A 26,552-nucleotide genomic window follows, 5' to 3' on the forward strand; every position below is an offset into this window, starting at 1 on the left:
TATGCATATCTGGTATTCGCAGGGGATATTTTTACCATGCTCTATAATGGTTACAGACTTTGTTTCTCAACGATGAAGTTAAATGCAGAGTCACGGATCATGCACTTTCATACAGTCTCTGAACAACCTCTCACACTTAAGTGTGCAGATCTGAAATTTTATTCAAGAATTGTATAAAAAGTCTTGAAAAAGCTTCAGGTTTGATCTCATTTTTAAAAAAAAATCAAACTTAAAACTTTACCCCAATTGAACACATAATGTGCGAATAACAATGACAAACTTTTTTTTTTGTAAACATTTTAATAGTTATTGAATGTTCTACATCTTACAGTAAATATACAATTACAAACTCTTGGCTTAATTCTGTCACTTAGATCACTAACTGATCTTATCCAAATAAAAACAAAATAAAAAAACAGATTTACACTTCATAGTCACAAGTGTAATCTGTGGGTCTTTCAAATTCCATAAGTAACTTCTAAGCTGTGTTATTAAAACACAGGTTCTGTGAACTACACTTGGAAGACAATGACATTTCCATAATTCTCCTCTTGCTTTATTAGTGTTCCAATAGAATTCAAAATAAGGAAGTCCAAAACTGCAATTGAAATACAGTAAAAGGAAAGCCCACAGACTTGTGTTCTGAAATGCTCCCTGTAGCTCAAAGAAGCATCCAACTTCAGTTAAACCATAAAGTTTTTTTTTCTATTAAGAATAATAAACATCAATCATTAAACAACTTAAATAACACTTATGGTAAAAAGCGCTTAAATTACATATCTGAACTGCAAAGGTTTCCTAGGTTATCTTTCTTTAAAATACAGGAGCAACACTCGTACACACCGTTTAATCTCTCCTATATAAATTTGATATTCTGAAGTACTTATGACATTGAATCGGGCCAGTACAACTATTAATATGCATTGTTCAAGTCTTGCATTACAGTACTTAATTTAGCAAAGGTGTACAAAAATCTTTTAGAAGGTCATGTATAATAATAACTGAATTGGTAAACCTGGTTATGTTGAATTAACTACGAGTGCCCAGTTGCCTTGGTATGCTTTTTTTGTTGCAATTATACACTGGTTATGAGCTAAACAGTCAATAACATTTTAAAAATTACATTAGTTATCTGGCAGTATCCAAATTAGTCATTCAATATTATAAGAACAGTCTGCAACTTCCACAGAACAACTTGAATTTGTTCCTAATGCTTTAGTCATATTCTGAAATATCATGCCATCTTAAAAAATGCATGATTATATACCAAGAGTATGCTTAGTCCAATAAAAATTCAACTGCACTGAAATCTGGGCACCAATTTCTCCTTTCAAAAATGTGGCAGAAGAAAGAATTGAAAATCTGTTAATTTAACAAAACAGTAAGAAGGAACGAAAGTACACAATAATGCAAGTCAAGCTATTGCTAACATTATGCAGCACAAAGTGCATAACAAGACAAGAACATCAGGCAAACTGTTGGAAACCCATTTACTTGCACGTTCTTACTCAAATTTTTTTTTCTGGTGACTTTGCAAAATATAAGGATTCCAATTCTATTAACCATATGGATGTAAATAAAAGATGCTCCACACAGAGCAGTACTGCAAACACTTTAATAGTTGAAAAACGTTACCGTGTTGGCCATTAAGTTTTATTAACAAGACCACCACAATGCCTGCTGTTGCTCTATGTACACCAATAATTTTTATTAAAGAATTGCATCCCCCATGTTCAAGTTCAGTAAATAAACATTTTATATGCTTGATAAAGATGCATTTACCTGCATTGAAGTCACCAGAAATAGTAATTGAGTGCAGATTTTATCAAAATAGGAATTAGCAAAGCACATCTTATAGTCTGTAGCCAAGTGATCACTTAACTGTGGGCAGTGATACAAAAATATCTTAACTGGTGACACAATACTGATCTGACAAATGGTGAACTATTTAGTAAAATAGCCTAGTGAGCAGCGGTTAAATTATCCAAAACCAATCAGCTATATTCTCTTGAAACTATAGCAATAGGGTAAGATTTAAAAGGATTTAAGGAATCTAATGAATTTATTTTATTCAAAATCTGCACTTTGGCTTTAAGAATTCTCAAGTCTGGGGGGCAGGGGTTATCAATTTTGATAGAGTAAAGTGCTCTCAGGTTAGTTTGTCCAGGCTTCAGAGCAACTCTCCCTACTTAAGCAGCTTATTTGTGGAGGAGTAATATCATCAATTCACCATAAACTGGAACCAAATTTAAGACAGTTTACATAATTCTGCTTAGAAAATTGTACTTTTCATATGAAGAAACCCCAGTTTAAAAAAAAGATTGTGACAAACCTAATTATACATTACAATATTGAAACAATGGGATTTAAAAAAATCACATGGACTAATTAAATGGCTGGAGGATAAAGTTCCATCAGGGATAAATGGATTTAGACTGTCTTGCAAGCCTACCTGTGTATATTAATTGACATTAAGTGAAGCAAATTTAATACAAAAATCTGAACTTAATCTTCTCAATAATGACTGAAATATTAGCCCCCACTTATTAATACACCCTCATTTACAAAATATTAGCAATACAAAGAGACGTCAGAATTCGGTCCTTTGCAATGAGCTGGGAAATTTTACTTTGACATCAGGCACAAACATTTTTTGAAGATGCCTAAAACCAGTTAAGTCAATAGGGCATAACTAGCTAACATCACATTGAATAATTCCCATTTGCCAGTTCCATTCATACAAATTAGTGGGAAATTTAACCTCAAGACAATTACAGTAAAACTACATTTCTTTGCATATTGTGCTTGTCCCCCCTCCCCATCATTAACATGTAAAAAGCTAAACTGCTGATTTTAAGAGCAGTAATTAGTTTGCACCGATGCACTCATGATTTCTCAGTGAAATGTAAAAAAATCTCACTGAAAACATAATCACAAGATAATCATTTGCATCAATAGTGGCTGGTTCTGTTCAAAATTGCTCACTTGCATCTTGCTTTCAATTAGTACCTAGTAATTTAGAAACCATTTTTTACTAAGTGCCCATTTTATAGTTTTGAGTTTCAATTTAAAGGCAGATGGTATCAAACTTGCAATGCTCAAATTAATTTCAGCTTAAGACATCTGCACACCTGATGCTTCTGATGTCTCCACTGGATTGAGCAGTTTCTCAATCACTTGTGATATAACTTGAATGAAAAACCAAAGATTGCTCCCTCCCTATTTTGCCAGGATGTGAGAGCCCTCATCACTAATTTGTTCTTCAATCCTTCAAGGCAGGGAAGAATACCATCTAATCACTGCAGGGTTTGTAATGCAGTAACATTGGTGGATACTGAACACTGTAGCCAAGCCTCATTCTCTGATGTGGAATGATTCAGGAAAATTAGTCAAAAATTCTATTTTTCCATTGTCAAATTAACTAGTTGGTGAAATCAACGGTACAACAGTTTTAAGAGATCCATCACTGAAATTCAGGCAAATTTTAACAGTAGACCAAATAATGGCTGTTCTAGCAAAAAAAAAGGGATTAAAACTCTCTGATGTTTTTCTTTTAATATGCTAAGCCAACTCATTTTTTCTTAATGGAATGTTGCTCAAGAATGTCACAATTAAATACAAAATGGATCAGATTTGTCTATACCTTAAACAAATATTAAATTTGCTGAAGTATGAAGATTTAAAATTAATCTTCTGCAACAATCATTTTTGACTACTTACAAATCTGAGCATTTTAAACTTAGACCGCCTTAATACTTCAGCATCAGAATGCCTCCTTTGATAATGCAGAATATACCCTCTTTCCTACCATTATTAAACAGGCTACTTTAAAGCAAAGCGCTGCTCCTTACAACCATAGCTTTATTTGGTTAGGATTGCAGTGAGTGCATAGAAAACACCACATGCATTTTAGGAAATTATCCAATTAACCTCTTTTAATTATGTGATCTGAATGTAAAAAAAATCTGCCAGAGCAGACTGCGAAGTTTAATATATTTGATTACAATTCTATTTAAAACCTAGGTGTTGTATAGTTTTCTCTTCAAGAATCAGTCTATAAAGCCAACCACAAACACAATACGGGCGTGTTACATACATATCTATATATATATATTCATGTATAAAGTCTTGCACCTGTTTATTAGCATAGATTATTTTTTATATATGTATTGTGCAACATAACCTATCTTATGTGTTTTGACAGAATTTTGATATGTGGTCATTTCTAAGTTGAAGGAAAATATGTACTCCCTAAAATTCAAAATACTTCACCCTCATACCTTTGTCAGTGCTTTCCAGTCATTTACATTCATTCCCAAAACAAGATGGAAAGGATTTATTTGCCAGGCTATGAATTAATATTTTCATAAATTAACACTGCACCCATTCTGTGTGGATGGTATTTTCCACAAATTCCTATCAACTAAGACCATCAAGAGTTTTAAAATTGCAGTGTTCTTCTATTCAGGTCTTTTCATTAAGAAATATCTGAAAATGTAATTACTTTGCTTGAAATTGTATAATATTTAAATGACATTTTAAACTTCCAAATAATTGCAAAAATGTCAGTAATAACTTATAACAAACTGACAACTAGTTCAATTTAATGAGGGAGACAGCATAAACCCAGGATACTAAAGAGCTTAACGGTGGTAGAATTTCACAGGTTTGAGGAGAACGACCTTTGTGCATCATGAATCCAGATTATTTTTCTTTAGCAAGCAGCAAAGTAAAGCCAATGCCATAGTAATATCGCTTTCAATACAGTGCAAGCTGTATTTAGAACCCCAAATGAACACAATGCTGATTTAATAGCTGTAATGAATTGGCAGCAGGAAGAAACGGTGGTGAGCCAATTACTTCATCTTGAGCAAAGATTCTGGCCAACTATTTCAAACAAGTAATGCTGCATTATTTAAGCCATCCCAAGAATTCACTGTGCTGCAGCAATGAAATGAGTGCGCCATTATTTCTATATCCCTTTAACCCCTCAAAGCTTTCCTGAATAATTCTATCAAAAACAAAAAAAGATCAAAGGCCATTTCAGTGGTGAGTACTAATATTGGTAATACCTTTTAAATGCAACTAGAAAGGTTAATGTTCTAACTGAACATCTCAGCTTTTATGGCTGCTATTTGCTATATTGAGAATACCAATCAGATCAAAGCTTTCCCTTTAGACTGAAATAATGTTTTGCCTTGCTTAGGATTGATGCATCAAATTTAGGTTGGGCTCAATTTTTTGCTTTTAAATCTCAATGTAGACCTCTATCTGGGATCTGAATAACAGAAATGGTGAAACATGCAATTTTTAAAAGGATGTCCTCTCACCATTGAATAGGCCCCTTTGGCCGTAGCCTCACTGGTAATAACAAATGTTGGTCAGTAACAATTTTGAGTAGCTATGATGGAAAAGAACTTAAATGAGGCAGAAATTTGGAGAAAAGCAGCTTTTACAAAAAAAAACACTTAATGCATAAAGTGACCTTTGACTTTGTCCTTGCAAACAAATTTGGTGCCATGTGGCTTCGATGCACAAGCACCAACATAAGACTTGAGTAGTTGCATACAATGTCTGACTCCAGATCTGTACGGGAGGTAAAAGAAACAGGACTTTATGCCATATCTAACAAACAAATCTAACATTAACTCTACATTCATATTTCATTAAATAAATTATCTCAAATCGTGGGTGCAACATTTTAATCCATAACCCAGATTCTAAATTGTTCATTAAAAAAGATGGCTAATATTACAAGTACAGAAAATCTGAATAATATTTAAATTTCTCATCCAGTTACGACCACAGAAACAACTAGGCCAAAACAGCAGGATTGCAATTATATTAAATTTAAAATGGCAATGACTATGCACTAAACAAAATGAGTTTTTGCAATTTTATAATGGAAAATAACAAATAGGGAATTTCAAAGACCAAGACTTAAATCAGCACAAACTTTAAAAGAGAATTACCAGTAATCATATTAAATACTTTCAATGCACATTTACTTTAGAGGAATAAATGCAATAAGATTACTAGTTTTCATTTTTCCAATTAAAAAAAAAGGGAAGTGTCTTTACAAACTTCAAATATCAGAGGTGCAGTGGAACTTAGGAGGCCTTGTGCAAGACTCCCAGAAGGCTGATTTAAAGGTTGAGTCTGTGGTAAAGAAGGCAAATGCAATGTTGGCATTTATTTCAAGAGGAATAGAATATAAAAGCAAGGAGATAATGTTGAGCTTTTATAAGACATTAGTCAGGGCACACTTGGAGTATTATCAAGAGTTTTGGCCCCATATCTCAGAAAGGATGTGCTGTCATTGGAGTCAAAGAGCAGGTTCATGAGGATGATTCTGGGAATGAAGGGGTTAATACATGAGAAGCGTTTGGCAGCTTTGGACCTGTACTCACTGGGATTTACAAGAATGCAGGGGGATCTCATTGAAATGTACCAAATGTTGAAAGGACTAAATAGGATGGATGTGGACAGGATGTTTCCTGTGGTGGGGGTATCCAGAACTAGAGGGCACAGCCTCAAAATTGAGGGATGACCTTTTAGAACAGAGGGAAGGAGGAATTCTTTTAGCCAGAGAGTAGTAAATCTGTGGAATGCTCTGCTACAGACTACGGTGGAGGTCAAGTCTGTGGTATACTTAAAGCAGAAGTTGATAGATTCCTGATTGGTCAGGGCATCAAAGGAAATGGAGAAAAGGCAGGTGTATGGGGTTGATTGGGATCCAGGGACAGCCATGATGAAATGGCAGAGGAGATGGGGCGAATGGCCTAATTCTGCTCCTAAGTCTTATGGTCTTATAGGGATTCCACATTACATGCATTATTTGTTTTGTTTAAAAAACATACACGCTAAGTGAACTATAGACCAGGATGGACTTTAAAGTTTAAGTGGATGAATAGAAAAAAACTAATTCAATGTAAACAACATAAAATTGGGATGATACCAAAATTGGCAAAATAGTGCATAGATTATGGAAGAGTCTAAATGCTGCTCTGAAGAAAATATAAACTCATACTACCTTACAGAATCAGGTTGAGGGTAAATACTTTTCTTTTACTGCACAATGGCATCCTAGTTCTTTTCTGATCTGTTTCATTTATAATACTGTACAAAGTACTGCTCTGAATCATAAAACTATACACACCTGGAGCATACAATCATGGGAAAAATGGAATTTTGTTCAAGAAAATTAATAAACAAAATTTCAAAATTACAGTACTGTGCAAAAGTCTTAGGCATATGTAAAAAACCATTCTGTAAAGCAAAGTTGCATTCAAAAATAATGAAAAGTTGCTAAATATCAAGAAAATTACCATAAAGAGCAAAGCAGTAAACTGTAAAAAACCAAATAAAGTCAATACTTGGTGTGACCAGCCTTTGCCTTTAAAACTACATCAATTCTCTTAGGAACACTGTGGTTCAGTTTCATTAGAAAATCACCTGGTCGATTGTTCCAAGCATCTTGGAGAATAGCTCTTATGCAGACTTTGGCTGTCTCGCTTGCTTCCATCTTTCCAGGTAATCCCAGACATCCTCGATGATGTTGAGATCAGGGCTCTGGAAGCCATACCATCTGTTGCAGAACTCCATGTTCTCCTTTTAGCTGAAGGTAGTTATTTATGACCTTGGATGTGTGTTTGGAATCATTGCATGATGGATGAGATTCTACTTGTACTTCTCAGCAGTGAGGATTCCATTAATTCTGACCAGATCGCCAACTCCATTTGCAGAACTGCAGTCCTAAACCTGCAGGGATACACTGCTGTGCTTCACTGTTGGCTAAAGACACTCATCAATGCAGCACTCTCCAACTCTTCTACAGATAAACTGCCTCCAAAATTTTGACTCATCAGTCCAGTGCTCTTGCTGCCATTGTTCAGCACCCCAGTACTTGTGTTTTGTGCGTAGGTGAGTCTCTTGGTTTTGTTTCCACTTCAGAAGAATGGCTTTTGGGAGCAACTCTTCCCTGAAGGCTACTTCTGACAAGACTTCTCCAGACTGTAGAGGGGCGTACTTGGATTCCAGTGGTTTCTGTGAGTTCAGAGCTGATAGCAGAGCTGGATTTCTTACGACTTAGAAGTGATGTCTGTTTGGTTTAATCTCTCGTCTGCTGCACTGTTTCCCATGAACGACCACTGCGTTTCTGCTCCTCAACCTTGCCCATTTCTTTGTGCTTCTTCGGAAAAGTTTAGACAACACATCTTGAAACTCCTGTCTGCCAGAAGATTTCTGCTTAGGAGAGACCTTGCAGACACAAGATGGCCACCTTGCATTTTGTTACAATGCTCACTCTTACCATAGTGTAAGAATTGACACTTTGAAGGTTAAAGTGTCACATCAGCCCACACTCACCTTTTAGTTTGGTTGTCCTTCGCCCTGTCTGATACATTCTACACCTGTTTCTGTTAATCAGTTTAGTTCATTCAACTCATTATGTCATTGATCATTAGAACTTGTTTGTTACCTTTGCTTAATCAGGCACTGGGCTACATACCTATAAAGTATCAAGTTTTTATTTGATAAGTGGCCTATTACTTAATATGTTACTTTCATTAATAAATTACAAAAATTTCTTTAGAACATTTAATTTTTTGAAAAAAGGAATGTTTGGAAGTCTAAAATCTGCTCTTTTCTACTGACACACTAATGCAGAAGACAAAAAACATATAAAACAAAATTTATATTAAAAATCTAGGTGTCTAAGACTTTTGTACAATACTGTTAATCAAAGAAATTGAGTACAAATCAGACCAAAATGCCCATATTGGCAAAGATTTCAGAAATCAAAGAAACTTCACATACAATGAATTACTGGCTATTCTAATCAATTACCTTATGCTAAATTTTGTACTTTCAAGGAAAATTACATTAAATTTAATTGACAGCTCAAGAGATATCAAAATTTTAAACAATGGTGTTTTAAGTTTAACTTCTCCAAACGTTTGATGCCAATCTTCATCTTATATTGCAAAACTTGAATGATGCGGAACCAAATTATTAGACCAGAAGCAACTAAAGTGTTAATGCTTTTAAAATAATTTCTTTTTAGAATAATTTTTACAAAGTAGATGCCAGGATTAAACCTGAAGCTTTTGACTAAACTATAGCAAAAAGTTTTTGAATACATAATTAATTTAAAACATACTATAATATCATCGTACAAAGGACATCCTTCCAATCCTAACTGTGGTAACTGATGAGGCTGATATGTATACTACAAGCTTTTCCAGTTGGGTCAAGCGGTGCCAGATGGGGCAGGCCTGAGGCACAAATCCAAGGCATGGACTTATTATCGATTACTCTACTTTCTAATGAGTCTCAAAACTATGCATACATTACATTTCATGTGTGGGGCTTATTAGGGGTGACCATTACATTTTAGCCTTGCCAGTGATACCCACATCTCAAATGAATGACAAATTTAGAATCACTAAGCAGTAGCATTGGACATTAAACTTAGCATGGATACAGAGCAACACACACAAAAAGATGGATTAACTCAGTAGGTCAGGCAGCATCTACGGAAAAGTGTAAGCATTCAATGTTTCAGACCAAGTCCCTTCTCAAAATGTCGACTGTACTATTTTCCATAGATGCTGCCTGACCTACTTGAGTTCCTCCAACTTTCTGTGTGTGTTGCTTTGGATTTCCAGCATCTTCAGATTTTCTTGTTTGTGATTATACAGCATGGATACAGGCCCTTTTGCCCAACAAGTACATGGCAACCCCAGTGCCTATCCATCCAGACCAGGTTTCGTGCATTGGACCCTTATTCCTCTATGCCTTGCTACTGAATGTACCTATCCAAGTGCTTCTTAAATGATATTATACATGCCTCAACCACTTCCTCTGGCAGCTCATTCCAACCACTCCCCACCCTTTAGGTGGAAAAGTTGCTCCTCATGTCTCTTTTAAATACTTCCCCTCACCCATAAAGTTTTATCACTTATAGGTTCCGCTACTCTGGGGAAAACACTGCTACCACTTACCTAATCTACGCTCCTCATGATTTTGTAAACCTCTATAAACATAACCCTCGTTCTTCTACATTCAAAGGGAAAAAGATTTAAACTGGCCAACCTCTCCCTAAAACTCAGGCCCTCTAAACCTGGCAACATCCTCAAGTCTTTTCTGCACTCTTTCTATTTAATTACATAATTCCTATAATGGTGACCAAAACTGTGCACAGCACTTCAAATACAGCCTTACCAAAGACATATAGAACTGCAACATAATGTCCCAACTCCTATACTCAGTGCCTTGTCTGATTAAGGCCAGCGTGTTAAATATCTTTCTCCACCACCCTGTCTGTGACATCACTTTCAACAATGTGCTTGTACCCCTGTGGCCCTCTTCCACAGCACACCCACTGTTCCACTGTCCTACCACTCATAATGCAGTCCTAAGCTTGTATAACTTTCCAAAATACATCACTTTATGTTCGCCTCTTTGGCCTATTTCCCAAACTGATCAAGATGCATGATCATCATCCTAATTTTGCCTCATCTGCAAACATACTGATCAAGCCTTGAGCATTCACATCCAAATCAATTCCAGTTAAATGGACCAACAGTCACTGGGACAGCCGCTTACTTTGAACAACTCTTAAAGAACAAAAAACAATTGAGAGAGTTGCTGGGATTCCCTTCATTTACTTGGGACATTGTGCTGTTTAATAGGGGCAGCAGACTGTTGCTGATCAGATTCTAACTAGCTTCAGTTGTGCCCGCTTGTGCAGCTGTTATATGCTACAGTGGGTTTATAACAAACAGTTTTTAAATAACATCAGTTGCACGTGTTTGCATTCAATAAGTAGTGATTTTTGTCACACAAAATCCACGAGAAATAAGCAGTAGGTGAATTTGGAACTGTTTTGCTCACTGTGGTTTCAAGCCAGAAACAGCCCGGTGAGAAAATGAAACAATTTCCCTGTGCTTCGTTGATAGCATTGTATGGAGGCAGTCCACTATCTGCTCTCGGTGTCTGCACTGATTCTGTTCATTGCATACACTGGATGAATTCCTCCATCAATAATGATTAGGAGCTAATGCAGTTTTCTAGTACCATAGCACCAATGATAGTGTTCCAATTTGTTTTTTTTAATTTAATCTAAATACATAATTACTCAGTTTGTCTTTTTTTTATATCTTTGTAACTATTTCCATGAAACTTCAGCTAATTTGGGCAGCTGCTTAATTGGGCCAAAATGAGTCCCAATTAACTGAAATCCACTGTATATAAATAATGAACAAGGGTCCCAACACTGATCCCTGCAGCGCACCACTAGTCAGCAGCCTCCATTCCAAGAAACAGCCTTCTACCATCATCTTCTGCTTCCCACCTCAGAGCCAATTTTGAATCTACCTTACCATCTCTCCATGGATCCATGGGACCAAACCTTCCAGATCAGTCTACCACATGGGGCCTTGTCAAATGCCTTTCTAAAGTCCAAGTGAACAACACCCACAGCCCTACCCTTGTCTACCTTTTAGATCATTCCTTTAAAATAAACTCAAAGGTTCATCAATTATGACTTGGCATGCAGAAAGCCATGCTGACTTTTGCTAATTAGACTGTTGATCCAAATGCTTGAACATCCTAATGTCAAGCTGGCCGGCCCATAGTACCCTGGTCCTTGCTTTCCTTTTAAAGCAACAAAACAACATAAGCCACCTTCTAGTCTTTGGGAACTTTGGGAGCTGAAACACTATCTTGTGCCTCTTGAACTTGTTATGAGTGATGGACAGACCTGATGGACAATGGGGTGCAGAGTTAACCATCCTGCCCTGACAACTACCAACTATTGCTGTTGTTATGGAGAGAGAGACAGAGGCAGAGACAGAGAGAGAGAGATAGATAGATAAAGCCCAGGCAAGAACATCTGCTAAAGATAAGAGGGGGAGAGAGACTGTTGATTTACTGTATTTTGACTCTCCCTGGATTATTTATCTTCTACTACAAGAACTTTACTTTGCTCGTTAACATTCCTCAGGAGATAGCAGGAGTGGCCTGATTTGATAGACACAGTCATTCAGAGTTGATGGATAGCTGAGACCCCGTGAGTGGGGATAAAAGACAGGTCTGGAGAGACACCGTTCAGACACACCAGTGGACACTGACTGAGTGTTGGGAACCCACAGAAAGGTGGGGGCTTCGGAGACCAAACCAGGAGATCGTCAGTAAAGCTCACAGTGTTACAGCAGGGCTGGTGGGGACTTGTGTGTGTGTCCACTCATGCCAGAGTGACGAGTCCACCACAGAAGAACGGTTTAGCTGAAGACCAAGAGGGGTCATAACTGAATGGCCACAACGACACGACGGATTAAGAAAGCAACAAAAGGTTTGCCTGCCGCAGCTGTTGCTGTTACATCTCGCTTGCTCTCTCTCTCTCCCCAACGATTTCAATACAACAACCATAACCACCTCAGCATTTATGAACTGAACTTTATACTTTTCTATGACAATTCATTTACCCCTAGACATCGATAGAGCTTGTTTATTATTGATTATTATTATTCCTACACTTTTAGGTTTATTACTGCTAACTTGTTTTATATGTATATTTGCATTTTTGATATTGTATTGTGTAGTTTACTAATAAACACCTTTAGTTTGGTACCACCAGACTCCAATGGATTCTTCTTTCTCTGCTGGTCAGACACCCATACATAACAAACTGGGGCCTCGTCTCCGGGATTTGATTACCAAATTGGGGGGCCAGTGAATCGGGATAAAAGTCCCTTATCTGATCTGGTTGTGTGGATAACCAGATGGGAAACCAGCAGAGATGGAAATTGACAAATTTTTAAAAGACCAGACTTTGGGGGCATTAGAGGATGCCAAGAAGGCGGAATTGGTGAGCGTTGCAAAACGATTAAATCTCTCAGTGGTGAAATCGTCGATGAGCAAGTTGAATATACAGAGAGCAATAGCTGTACATTATGTATCCGAGGGTGTGTTCACATCGGATGTATTGGACCTGTTCCCTGAGAAAAAACCAGTCGAGGGTGAGCTTCAGATACAGATAGAAAGATTAAGGTTAGTTGTGGAGAAGGAGGAAAGGGAGCATGAGCTCCAGATAAAGGAGATAGAAGCTGCAAGGCAGAGAGAAGAAGCTGATAGGCAGAGGGAGGACAGAGAGAAAGAGAGGCAGTTTGCACTGGAAATGGAGAGGTTAAAGGCATCACAGGGAAGGGACCCGGTAGCAAACCCAAATGAGGGGTTCAAGATTGGTCAGGAGATCCAGTTGGTACCTCCATTCAAGGAGATGGATGTTGATAAGTTCTTCCTTCATTTTGAGAAAGTGGCTGTGAATCAGAACTGGCCTAAGGGGAAATGGGCTGTTCTGTTACAGAGCGTACTTAGGCTCAACAAGCGTATTCGGCATTGTCTATGGATGAGTCTAAGGATTACGAGAAAGTAAAAAGGGCTGTATTGAGGAGTTACGAGTTGGTGCCAGAGGCTTACCGGCAGAAGTTCCGGAACCACACGTATTTAGAGTTTGCCCATGAGATGCAAATGTATTGCGAGCATTGGTGCGCCTCAAAAGGGGTCATTGGAGATTATGATAAACTATTACAGTTAATACCGATGGAGCAATTTAAAAGTTGTGTCCCTGAGAGTATGAAGACATACTTGGATGAGAAGGAGACAGTGACTCTGTCTGCGACTGCCAAATTAGCAGACGAGTATGCCTTTACCCACAAAACAAAGTTTTCTCTAAATAAGAGCTACCAGAAAGGCAGTAGGGACGGTAGAGAAAGCCCACCGGCTAAGGCAGAGAATAAGCCGGGAGCTAGTGGAAAAGGTAAGGAGGAGGAAAATCAGGCTGGCAGGAAGGTTCCCAACTTTATGTGTTATAATTGTGGGAAAGCTGGTCATATAGCATCTAAGTGCTTTGCTCCAAAGAAGGAGACAGGAAGAGGGAAAACAGCAGTCCCGAATGGTTGCATTGAGTTGGTCAACAGATCGATGAGGAAGGCAAAGGTAGATAGAGCACAAGAGAGGCATGAGAAGTTTATCTCGGAAAGGACAGTGTCTGTGAAGGAAGGAGAAACCCCAGTTCCAGTGCGGATCTGGAGAGATACTGGGGCTGATCAGTCATTGATTCTAAGATGTTAGACTTCGGTACTGAGACTGAGACTGGGGAGGTTGTGCTAAGAGGTATCGGAAAAGGGACTGAGGCCGTACCTTTGCACAGGATGTTTCTGAAATGTGACCTGGTATCTGGACCAGTCGAAATAGGGGTGCGGTCGAAACTACCGATGGACGGCATGGACGTCCTACTTGGTAACGATCTGGCAGGTGGTGACGTGTATTCAGCAGTGAAATTAACAAGTAAGCCTGTAAGTGCTGAGGACCCACCCATAGATTCCAAGATTTATCCCGCATGCACAATCACTTGCAGCCTGTCTAGAAAGGCAGCTGAGACAGGAGCAAGTTTAAATGAGTCCAGTGTTGATTTAGCAGAGAAGTTTTTACTGATCTTGTACCAGGAGAGGTTAGAGGATGGTAAAACGGAGGATAGTGGAGCTAAGGAAAGTAAGGGAGACGAAGCAGATTTAGTGTCAAGGAACGAAATTTTGAACTTGGCTCACAAGGGACCTCTAGGTGGACACTTGGGAGTGAGGAAGGAGGTTATGGAGGCACAGAGTAAAGATGAGAAACAGATGAGGCAGTTAGAAGGTCCAGGGTTGGACACAGATGATCTGTCTTGTTTGACAGACCTGTTTACAGTTGGGGAATTTAAGAGTGTTCCCGATGATGTAAGGGTAGTCCTAGATGAAAAGGATGCCGCTACCTTGAGGGAGTCTGCTGGGTTAGCAGATGAAGTTGTCTTAACCCGCAAGGTTGAGTTTACTCCGAAGGGGAGTTGCCCAGAGAGTAACTGGGAGGATCAGGGGAACTTAGAATTTGAAAAAGGGACTGGTATTGAAAGCCTAGGAGAGGCAGATGTCCCGTTTGCTTGTGTTCAGGATGTGAAGGATGTGGAGTCAGAGGATACTGAACCTAGTGTTGAAGCTCAGGAAAAGTCTAAGGTGTCTGATTTAGTTGAAAAGGAATGCAATCCTTTTGGGTCAGATAGACTTGGTTCAGTGAAGAAAGGGTTAATCGTGGCACCGGGAGAAAGTGAATTCTCAGTCACTTGTGTTATAAGTTATGAGGAGATGTAAGTTGGTGATGTGAATATTATTGAAGGGAAAGGGAAAAGTATTGTTCCTAAACTTTTGAATAAAGAAAATTTAAAGTCAAGTTTGGTGTCAGAACTGTTGACAAAAGTGAAGGGACCGTTAACTAAACAATGGCTTGTTAACAAGGTGCCTGTGAGTCAATTAGTTTGTTTTGGAATTTAAGGATAAACAACTTGGTGATGTTGTTCAAGGATGTGAGTTGGAGAGGTAGAACTTAAAGTGTTGTTTTGACCAAGAGGGATCACCTGCAGATGTTAAACAAGAAACTAACAGAATTAAAGATCCTGAAGATGAAATTAATGGCCTGCTTAAAATTAATGAGTGGTTTGGAAGTTCAGCAAATGGGCTTAGTTTGGAAAACATTGGTGATAAGATAGCTCCTGTGAAAGGAGTCTGTGAAGGCCTGTTCCAAGCTGGTGAGCAAGCTAACCACGTGAGAGTTAAGTGGAAAAGAGGCAAGGGTTGACCAAATGCCACTTTGAATAACAGGATCTGGTTTTGCAGGAATTTGATTTTTTTTAAACAAAGCATGTGAATAATAAAGACAACACCATGGAAGATGGACTGAATGTTAAGTTTGAAAGTAAAAGAGAGATTAGTATTTCCACAAATTTCTATAATGTACTACATTATGATCACACATGTATTGGTTCACACTTTGTAATATACACCTAAGCTAAGAACACAATCCCTTGGTATTTTTGGCTAACATGAAAAATAAAAATAGGAGGTTATTAAGTTGGGAGTCTGTTGTTACAGGAATTCGATATTAAAATACAACATGTAAAGGGGAGTGAGAATGTAATTGCTGATTGTTTATCCAGATGTTAATTTGAAAGTGTATCTGTATTATTCTTGTAGTTAAGACCACTTCTGTATTTTGTTAAAACTCTGTAATTCGGTAATATGCTTTATTAGTTAATGTTCACTCTGGTGAAAATTTCCAGAAGGATGGGGGTGTTATGAGTGATGGACAATGGGATGCAGAGTTAACCATTCCCCCGCCCCCGGACAAGAGAGAGAGAGAGAGAGAGAGAGAGAGAGAGAGAGAGAGAGAGAGAGAGAGAGAGAGGGGGGGGGGGGAGGGGGGAGGGGAGAGAGAGGGAGAGGGAGAGGGAGAGATATATATACACATAAAGCCCAGGCAAGAACATCTGCTACAGATAAGAGGGGGAGAGAGACTGTTCATTTACTGTATTTTGACTCTCCCTGGATTATTTATCTTCTACTACAACAACTTTACTTTGCTCGTTAACATTCCTCAGGAGATAGCAGGAGTGGCCTGATTTGATAGACACAGTCATTCAGAGTTGATGGATAGCTGAGACCCCGTGAGTGGGGATAAAAGACAGGTCTGGAGAGACACCGTTCAGACACACCAGTGGACACTGACTGAGTGTTGGGAACCCACAGAAAGGTGGGGGCTTCGGAGACCAAACCAGGAGATCGGTCAGTAAAGCTCACAGTGTTACAGCAGGGCTTGGTGGGGACTTGTGTGTGTGTCCACTCATGCCAGAGTGACGAGTCCACCACAGAAGAACTGTTTAGCTGAAGACCAGAGGGGTCATAACTGAATGGCCACAACGACATGACGGATTAAGAAAGCAACAAAAGGTTTGCCTGCCGCAGCTGTTGCTGTTACACCTCGCTTGCTCTCTCTCTCTCCCCAACGATTTCAATACAACAACCATAAACACCTCAGCATTTATGAACTGAACTCTATACTTTCCTATGACAATTCATTTACCCCTAGACATCGATAGAGCTTGTTTATTATTGATTATTATTATTCCTACACTTTTAGGTTTATTACTGCTAACTTGTTTTATATGTATATTTGCATTTTTGATATTGTATTGTGTAGTTTACTAATAAACACCTTTAGTTTGGTACCACCAGACTCCAATGGATTCTTCTTTCTCTGCTGGTCAAACACCCAGTTACGGGGTACGTAACAAATTCAACCGACTAATGAAGGCCGAATACACAATACACCTTAACAGCCCTATCCAATTGCACGACAACTTTGAGGGGGCCTAAAGACATGGACCCCTAGATCACTCTGTTCCTCTGCACTGTTGAGTGTCCTGCCATTAACCCCGTATTTTGCCTTTCAATTTGACTTTCCAAAGTGAATAACTTCATACTATTCATGGACTGTTCAGAAATCTGATGGCAGAGGGGAGAAGTTATTCCTAAACCTTTGAGTGTGGTTTCTTTTGGCTCCTGTAACATCTCCCCCACGATGGTAATAATAAGAGGTGGTTCTGGATGGTGAGGATCCTTAATGATGGATGCCATCTTCTTGGGGCACTATCTCTTAAGTATACTTTATTTTTAATATAGTCACCAAGGGACTAACCTTCTAAATCCAATGTATGCTTCCTTTATCTTGACCAGAATACGGTACCTCTCAATAACCAAGGTTCCCTAAACTTGCCGAGTTTACCCTTCATCCTAACAGTTACATGTTACTCCTGGGCTCTTGATATCAAACTTTTGAAAGTCTTCCATTTGATATTGGTTTCTTTCCCTTCAAACAGTTTCACCCAATCAAGCTTCTGCTGGATCCTGTCTAATTATCCTTTATTAGTCCTGCTCCAATTCAGTACCCAAACCTGTGCTCCTGTCCATAAGACACAGGAGCAGAATTAGACCATTCAGCCCATCGACTGTTCTGCCATTCTATCATGGCTGATCCTGGACCCCACTCAACCCCATACACCCACCTTCTCGCCATATGCTTTATGCCCTTATTATCTTTTTCCATCACTATCTTAATAGAATTACAGCCACTGGAGTCGATGTGCTTGCTGACAGCCAATTCAGTTACCTGCCCTGCCTTGCTCCCTAAGGTCCAGTATTACACTGTGCTAGGCAGAGCCCCCTATATATTGACTCAGGAAACTTACCATGACGGAAGAATATATTAACAACGGTACAGGTGTCCCCCGCTTTACGCCGCTTCGCTTTTTACAAAAGACCTACATTAGTAACCTGTTTTTGCATTACAAAGAGGGTTTTCACTTTTACGGAAAATTTTCCCATATAAATTAATGGCTCTTTGCTTTACATCATTTCGGCTTAAGAAAGGTTTCTTAGGAACGCTCTACCTTCGTAAAGGGGGGGGGGGGGGGGGGATCTGGATAATGATGGCAGAATATAGCATTAATGGTAAGACTCTTGGCAGTGGGGAGGATCAGAGGGATCTTTTGGGTACGAGTCCATAGGACATTCAAAGCTGCTGTGTAGGTTAACTCTGTGGTTAAGAAAGCAAAGAAGGCCTTCATCAATCGTGGGATTGAGGTTTAGGAGGAGAGAGGTACTGCTGCAGCTATATTGGATCCTGGTCAGATCCCACTTGGGAGTACTGTGCTCAGTTCTGGTCGCCTCACTGTAGGAAGGATGTGGAAACCATAGAAAGGGTACAGAGGAGATTTACAAGGATGTTGCCAGGATTGGGGAGCTTGCCTTATGAGAATAGGTTGAGTGAACTTGGCCTTTTCTCCTAAGAGTGATGGAGGATGAGCAGCGACCTGACAGAGGTGTATAAGATGATGAGAGGCATTGATCGTGTAGCTAGTCAGAGGCATTTTCCCCAGGGCTGAAATGGCTAGCAGGAGAGGGCACAGTTTTAAGGTGCTTGGAAACAGGTACAAGGGAGATGTCAGGGGTAAGTTTTTTTAAAACGCAGAGTGGTGAGTGCGTGGAATGGGCTGCTGGCGATGGTGGTGGTGGCGGATATGATAGGGTCTTTTAAGAGACTCCTGGACAGGTACATGGAGCTCAGAAAAATAAAGGGCTATTGGTAACCCTCGGTAATTTCTAAGGTAAGGACATATTCAGCACAGCTTTGTGGGACAAAGGGCCTGTATTGTGCTGTAGGTTTTCTATGCTTCTATGTTTCTATTATACATTTCACAAACTGCACCCCACCCAAGCTCTTAAACTTACATGAATTGGTTTGCGAATTTACCAGTGTGGAGGTACGTAGCTATACGCAGGTGTTCCTTGAGTCCTGTACGTTGGCACAGAAACAGGATGTGGTCCTAGTTGAGTATGTTGTGGCGTGGTCAGCAGAGTCCCTTTTGAGGGAAGGAAGAAATGGAAAAAGCTTCAGTTCAACAACATTTCAGGTGCTGGGAAGTAACTTTCTGCACAGAAACAAACTGAATCAGAACTGTGACAAATTGCTAGACAGCATTAACACAATTGACCTATACTTTTCACTTATTTGTTCTGATTTATACAGCAAGTAAACATTAATTTCATCTTGTATAATAGCTATAAAATGTACAACTGCTTCACAGCAAAATTTCAAATGGTTTTCAGGTGTTTACTGAAATAATCTACAAATGTTAAACTTTTTAAGTTCAACTGAGTGATTAAGAGAAAATTATAGAATAAAAAATAGAATCTAAAGATATCCCCATTCAAACTTGACACTTTAAAATTCTGTTTCATATTCTTCCTATTACAAAGGACTAAATGAAACAAGAAATGCAGGAAACGATTGAGTGCAACAACCACACCAAATATTTAAAAAATTCCTGCTTTGTTAGGACATAAGTACATTTCGTTACGTCGAGGACAAAAGAGACTGCGAATGCTGGAATTACGAACAAAAAACAAAGCAAGAACTCAGGTCAAGTTGAGACCCTTTATTAGGAAAGTCAGTTTGGTTCTTTTGGCTGCAATTTTGTCAGAACAAGAAATCCTATGCTGGAATCAAGAAAATGCTGAACATACTTGGGTCTAGCCAGCAACATCTGTGAAGACATAGGAACTAAACATTTCAGGTTAATGACCTTTTATTTGGAACTATTCTCATGAATGTTCACTGAATTTGTTGTTCATCTCTCCAGTTGCCTTGCCTGTTGAGAATTTTTAATGTTCCAGATCCCAGCATCCACAAAATTTTACTCAAGCCCTAGAGAATTAACCACATAATAACTGCAAAATCACACTCCAAGTGGTTACAAAGGACGACCCAAGGAAAAGTCTTAATTAATGAACAGTGACTACACTATACATATTCTTGAACTTGAAGGATATTATGGAAGTATCCTTAATGACCGTGGTAACTCAATCAGCGACCAGCCTTGACATTAAAGACTGGGGTGCAGCTTATTGATAAGGTAAAGGATCATTTCTGTTCAGATTTATCTATAGTTTAGGATCTACAGACTTGTATATGTAACAGTTACCTTAAGAGTCACAATAGCAGTATAACCATCCAAAGTAACTTAAAACTAAAGATCACCATTATTTGTCACATGTACATCAAAACAATGAAATGTGTTGATTTTGCGTCATCAACCAACACAGTTTGAGGATTATGCTGGGGGCAGCCTGCAAGTGTCACCACGTTTTTGGTGCCAGCATAGCATGCCCACAGTTTACTCACCCTAACCTGTACGTCTTTGGAATGTGGGATGAAACCCAGGTGATCATGGGGAAAACATATAAATTTTTTACAGATAGCAGCGGGAATCAAACCCCAATTGGTGATTGCTGGCTCTGTAAAGCAATTGCAATAACCACCATGCTACCGTGCCACCCTTCAATTTTGCTGGTTTAAATATCCAGCTTTGTGTAATAATTCCCCAAGAAGATTAAATATACAGGCATTGGATGCCTATATGAATTTAATAAGCCGTGTTTGAATTTAATAAGACTTGATTTACCTTCTCCATTTCTGAATGCAGGTGCTTTCTGACTTCAGCATTAAAATACTGATGTCCACTCTGAGAGATTAAAGAGTGCTTCTCTAGATTATTAACACAACTGCTGTACATTGTTTGCCAACAGTACTACTAAAAATACATCTACAGACTGCCTACCTGCTGTCATCGCCATGGTAGTCCCAGCAACCATACCCATAGCCATCCCATTGGTCCGTGGCGCAGGGACAGAAGTCGGGTAAATTGCAGGTTGAATGCTATTGGGTTGCACTACCGTGGTATGGTGAATTACATGGGGTTGTGCTGCATACACAGGCTGTGTATAATAAGCCCCCTGCTTAAAAACAAAATCAGAAATCAGCTAAAATCTAACACAATATTTTATTAAGTGTGTATGCTACACATCATAGTAAAGCTGACTTAAAACAAAAATTTCAGTTCACCAAAATTTAAAAGGTTTATCACCATAAAGACTGGTTCTAGAAGGTAGTCCATCCTATTAACACATTGATGCATATACAAAAATGCCAGTTTTCTGGTGATGGCACATCTCAATGCTTTAAAAATTTACACATTTATGATAAAACAATACATACATAGATCAGTTAATTTTGCTGTGGTATCATCACTGTCAAGTACTTCAGACTTTGTGGTATAAAAGCTGTTAGATAAAATCAACTAGGGAGTGTCACACTGAGTGTAGCCTAGATTTTTGCTGTCTTATTCTTACATCCAAATTCTGAACACAGCAGAGAACAGCACACCAAATTCCCGAGACCATGATCTACAGGGTTTCCCACTTGCATGAAATCAAGTTGGAGAAGTGAAGGCAGAACTTACTCAAAGCTACAAGCTAACACTTGGGACAACAGGTAATGGCTTTGGCTCCAATTCCTGCTGCGGTGAAGCAGCAGAACCTCAGAGGAAAAACTGATGGTGGGAAAGGGAGGACCAAGAGAGGGGAAGGGAAAGTTCAAGGATAGGTGGAAAGGGAAGTGAGGACTCAACAGCCAAGAAATTTTGGTGGGGCAAACAATACGAGAACGAAAGGGCTGGTGCAAGGACAGAAAACTGGAGGTGGGATGGAAATGAGGCCAAAAATAAAGGAAGGTAGGCATGGACAAGCAGGAAAGAGATGTGGGGGGAGAGAGTAGGAAAGAGTGAAGCACTGTTGTCCTAATAAATGGATGGACACAGAAGACTTTGCAGTTTGAAACAAGCCATCTTGGTGGTACTGTGGACCATCCCCAGATGCAGAAAATTGCATCGTAGTTTGCAACCTCTTGATCAAACATACTCCTCAATCTACTGTTACAAAGAAGCACTTGGCACAAGCAATATTAGATGCATCTTAAAATTGTAGTTCCCACGTGGTGAAGCTGCAATACAAGGCATGTTTGCTAAACAGCAGAACTAGTTTACAATATAGAGCTAAGCAATTCTACAAGCAAAGCTAACTCACTGTACTACATCCAGTAGCAAATGGTAGAATATTAAACAGAAATGGGAAGTGAACACTCCAGGAACAGCTCCAGTGTCAGTAAAGGTAGGACCACCTCAATAACTGAAGACATCTACAAACAGGTTTGATCAATCAGAAGTACTGAGCAGGTGATCTCCCTTGGCCTCCTCCTGCTCCAGCAGAGCCACAAGGGAATCTACTTAACAATGTTAGAAAATTAACTGCACACGTCTCATTCACAAAGTGTAATACAAATCTAATCCAGTCAATCACTGCTAGGGAAGTTTCATCAAGCCTCTTCTTTAATACCTGTTTGCCAATTCCCAATTTGAGTTTTGTCAGCTCCATTAAGCTCAAGATCTGGTCACCGCTTCAGTTCAAACATGAGAGAATGGGGGGAGAATTGTAGAGGGATAGAGGTATACAAAATGATGAATGCAAGCAGCCTTTTTTCCCTCCCGAGGCTGGGTGGAACTTGAACTAGAGGTCACAGGTTAAGAGTGAAAGGTGAAATATTTCAGGGGAATCAGAGGGTGGCGTGAGTTTGTAACGAGCTGCCAGTGGAGGTGGGTTTGAGTGCGACATTTAAGAGAAGGTTGGGTAAGTATGTGGATTGCAAGGGTATAGTCCAGGTGTCAGATGGGACTAGGCAGAGTAACAGCTCAGCATGGACTAGATGGGCAGAGGGTCCTTTTTCTGTACTGTGGTGCTCTATGAATCTGGATCAAAGAGTGGAACAGAAAAGATAACATGTTTGACATTAGGCAGTATATAACCAAAGGCATCATTGTGGATTCGTAGTAAAATTAAAGTTAATGGACATAAATGGGGAACTATTCCAATGATATGAGTCATTCCTCAAACAATGTCATTTGAAAACAAACATCTCAACCCAGAACTGCTACAGGAGTTCCTTGGGGTACTGTCCTTGGCCCATTTTCAGCTGCTTAAAAATATAGAAACATATGAAACCTACAGCACAATACAGACCCTTCGGCCCACAAAGCTGTGCCAAACATGTCCCTACCTTAGAGATTACCTATGGTTACCCATAGCACTCTATTTTTCTAAGCTCCAGGAGTCTCTTAAAAGACCCTATCGTATCTGCCTCCACCACCGTCGCCAGTAGCCCATTCCACACACTCACCACTCTTTGCGTAAAAAACCTTACCGCTGACATCTCTTAACTTATTTCCAAGCACCTTAAAACTGTGCCCTCTCTTTCGTGAAAACTTTGTCAATCTTTCATATGCTATAAAACAGAGTCTGGTACAATGGTCACCTCTATCTATGACCTTGGTAGGTCGTATTAATGTTGTTAAAATGTATGTTCTTCCCAAATTTTTATACTTATTTCAATCTATCCCAATTTTTATTCCTAAATCTTTTTTTGATTCCTTAGACTCTATTATTTTGTCATATCTGTGGCAGAATAAGCGCTCTAGAATTAATAAAATCCACCTCCAAAAATCTAAAAAAGAGAGTGGCCATGGCTTTACCTAACTTTCGCTTATATTACTGGGCAGCTAATATACGTTGTGCTGCCTTCTGGTCTTTCTTCCACGGTCAACCCGAGTGCCCTAACTGGGTGGCAATGGAGTTGAGCTCCACTAAAGAATTATCCATATCTGCACTTCTTGGCTCTGCACTCCCTAGCAGTCTGCCCAGATCAATAGCTAATCCTCTGGTCAGACACACTTTGCGTATATGGGCTCAGTTCAGGAAATGCTATGGTTTCCAGGGGTTTTCCGTTTCTAGCCCTGTCGCACATAATCACCTTTTTTTTACCTACTACGTACGATTCAGCATTCCATGTTTGGTACAGGAAGGGCATTAGATATTTTGAAGATCTCTTCATTAATAATCGCTTCGCTTCTTTTCAGCAGCTCTCCGTTAAGTTCAACCTGCCTAACGCTCACTTTTTCAGATACCTCCAAATCCGACACTTTACTGCTCCTTTAATTCCTAACTTTCCTGCAATGCCTACGAAAAATGCTATGGACCTATTTCTTTCCATTAATCCACTAGGTAAAGGTTTAATTTCAATTATCCGAGATAAACTAGCAGCCTTACAACGGGCCCCTGTGGATAAAATTAAAATGGCCTGGGAGCAGGACTTAAATATCTCCTTATCCGAGGAGAGCTGGGACTCAGTTCTCAAATCGGTCAACTCAACCTCCCTTTGTGCTCGCCATTGCCTCTTACAGTTTAAGATTGTTCATAGAGCCCATATGTCTAAATCTAAACTATCTCGATTCTACCCTGGCATTAGTCCGCTTTGTGATAAATGCAAGAGGGGCGTGGCCTCTCTCATCCACATGTACTGGTTCTGTCCTAGCTTGGAGAAATTCTGGAAAGATGTCTTCACTACATTATCGGGTATTCTGAATCAGCACCTAGAACCTAACCCCTTAATTGCTCTGTTCGGTTTTTGGGGCGAGACAGATTTATGTCTGGGTCCGACCAAATGCCGAATACTATCCTTTGCCTCTTTCCTGGCGAGACGCTTGATTCTCCTCAGATGGAGAGATGTTGCCCCGCCCACTCATGCGCAATGGCTTAACGACATTATGGCCTGCTTGGACCTCGAAAAAATTCATTATTCAGTTCTTAATTCGGATCTAAAGTTCCATAAGGTCTGGGGACCTTTTATCGAGTACTTTCATAACCTTCCTCTTGACTAGGGTTTTTTTTTTCTTTCTTTTTTTTCTTCTTTTCGGTCCCTTGCTTTCAGCTCCCTTTTTCTTTTTTTTCTGGTAGTAGACACTATTATCCTCTGTTACTAAGTGTATATTCACAGTCTGGGAGTTTGATTGTCCTGACTTATACTCTCTATATTGTGTGGTGGTTGGTCTGGAGTTGTTGTTTTTTTCTTTGTGTTGTGGGGATTGGGGAGGACACTAAGCTCACTTGTCTCTAATTTAGGTGCTTTTTTGTTAAATTCTCTTCGTTTGTAGAATATTGTTATTGTATGCTTAATCTTGCACTGTATTAATGCTCCCCACTGGGATTTGGGGCTTTTAATTTTGTAAAATGTTCTGAAAAACTAATTTAAAAAAAATTAAAAAAAAAAACTGTGCCCTCTCGTGCTAGCCATTTCAGCCCTGGGAAAAAGCCTCCGACTATCAATGCCTCTCATCATCTTATACACCCTCTATCAGGTCACCTCTCATCCGCCGTCACCCCAACGAGAAAAGGCCGAGTTCACTCAACATATTCTTATAAGGCATGCTCCTCAATCCAGGCAACATCCTTGTAAATCTCCTCTGCACTCTTACTATAGTTTCCATATCCTTCCTATATTGAGGCAACCAGAACTGAGCACAGTACTCCAAGTGGGGTCTGACCAGGGTCCTATATTACCTCTTGGCTCCTAAACTCAATCCCACAATTGATGAAGGCCAATGCACTATATGCCTTCTTAACTACAGAGTCAACCTACGCAGCAGCTTTGAGTGTCCTATGGACTTGGACCCCAAGATCCCTCTGATCCTCCACACTGCCAAGTGTCTTACCATTAATACTATATTGTGCCATCATATTTAACCTATCAAAATGAACACTTCACACTTATCTGGGTTGAACCCCATCTGCCACTTCTCAGTCCAGTTTTGCATCCTTATCAATGTCCCGGTATAAACTCTGACAACACCCCCAACCTTTGTGTCATCAGCAAATTTACTAACCCATCCCTCCATTTCTTCATCCAGGTCATTTATAAAAATCACGAAGAGTAAGGGTCCCAGAACAGATTCTTGAGGCACACCACTGGTCACTGACCCGTCTACAATCACTCTTTACCTTCTGTGGGCAAGCCAGTTCTGGATCCACAAAGCAATGTCCCCTTGGATCCCATGCCTCCTTACTTTCTCAATAGCCTTGCATGGGGTACCTTATCAAATGCCTTGCTGAAATCCATATACACTACATCTATCGCTCTTCCTTCATCAATGTCTTTAGTTACATCCTCAAAAAATTCAATCAGGCTCATAAGGCACGACCTGCCCTTTACAAAGCCATGCTGACTACTCCTAATCATATTATACCTCTCCAAATGTTCTAAATCCTGCCTCTCAGGACCTTCTCCATCAACTTATCAACCACTGAGGTAAGACTCACTGGTCTATAATTTCATGGGCTATCTCTACTCCCCTTCTTGATTAAGGAAACAACATCCGCAACCCTCCAATCCTCTGGAAC

At 39.5% G+C, this 26,552-nt stretch overlaps 1 protein-coding gene across 2 annotated transcripts in view; it reads right to left on the bottom strand.

Moving 5' to 3' along the window:
• Positions 1 to 417: 417 nt before the first annotated feature.
• The window catches only part of fam168a (family with sequence similarity 168 member A), a 138,216-nt gene continuing 112,081 nt past the window's right edge, over positions 418 to 26,552 (bottom strand). The window contains exons 6-8 of one of the 2 annotated variants that reach the window (XM_073044025.1): positions 21,050 to 21,224; positions 19,161 to 19,291; positions 418 to 5,586 (exon numbers count right to left, since the gene is read on the bottom strand). In XM_073044025.1, the coding sequence (XP_072900126.1) occupies positions 19,179 to 19,291; positions 21,050 to 21,224 (288 nt within the window). In that variant the 3' untranslated portion in view covers positions 418 to 5,586; positions 19,161 to 19,178. Of the gene's footprint in view, positions 5,587 to 19,160; positions 19,292 to 21,049; positions 21,228 to 26,552 lie in introns of both variants that reach the window. The other variant, XM_073044024.1, reaches the window with a different exon arrangement.

The sequence above is a fragment of the Hemitrygon akajei genome, chromosome 4, assembly GCF_048418815.1.
Source record: "Hemitrygon akajei chromosome 4, sHemAka1.3, whole genome shotgun sequence".
Lineage (NCBI taxonomy): Eukaryota > Metazoa > Chordata > Chondrichthyes > Myliobatiformes > Dasyatidae > Hemitrygon > Hemitrygon akajei.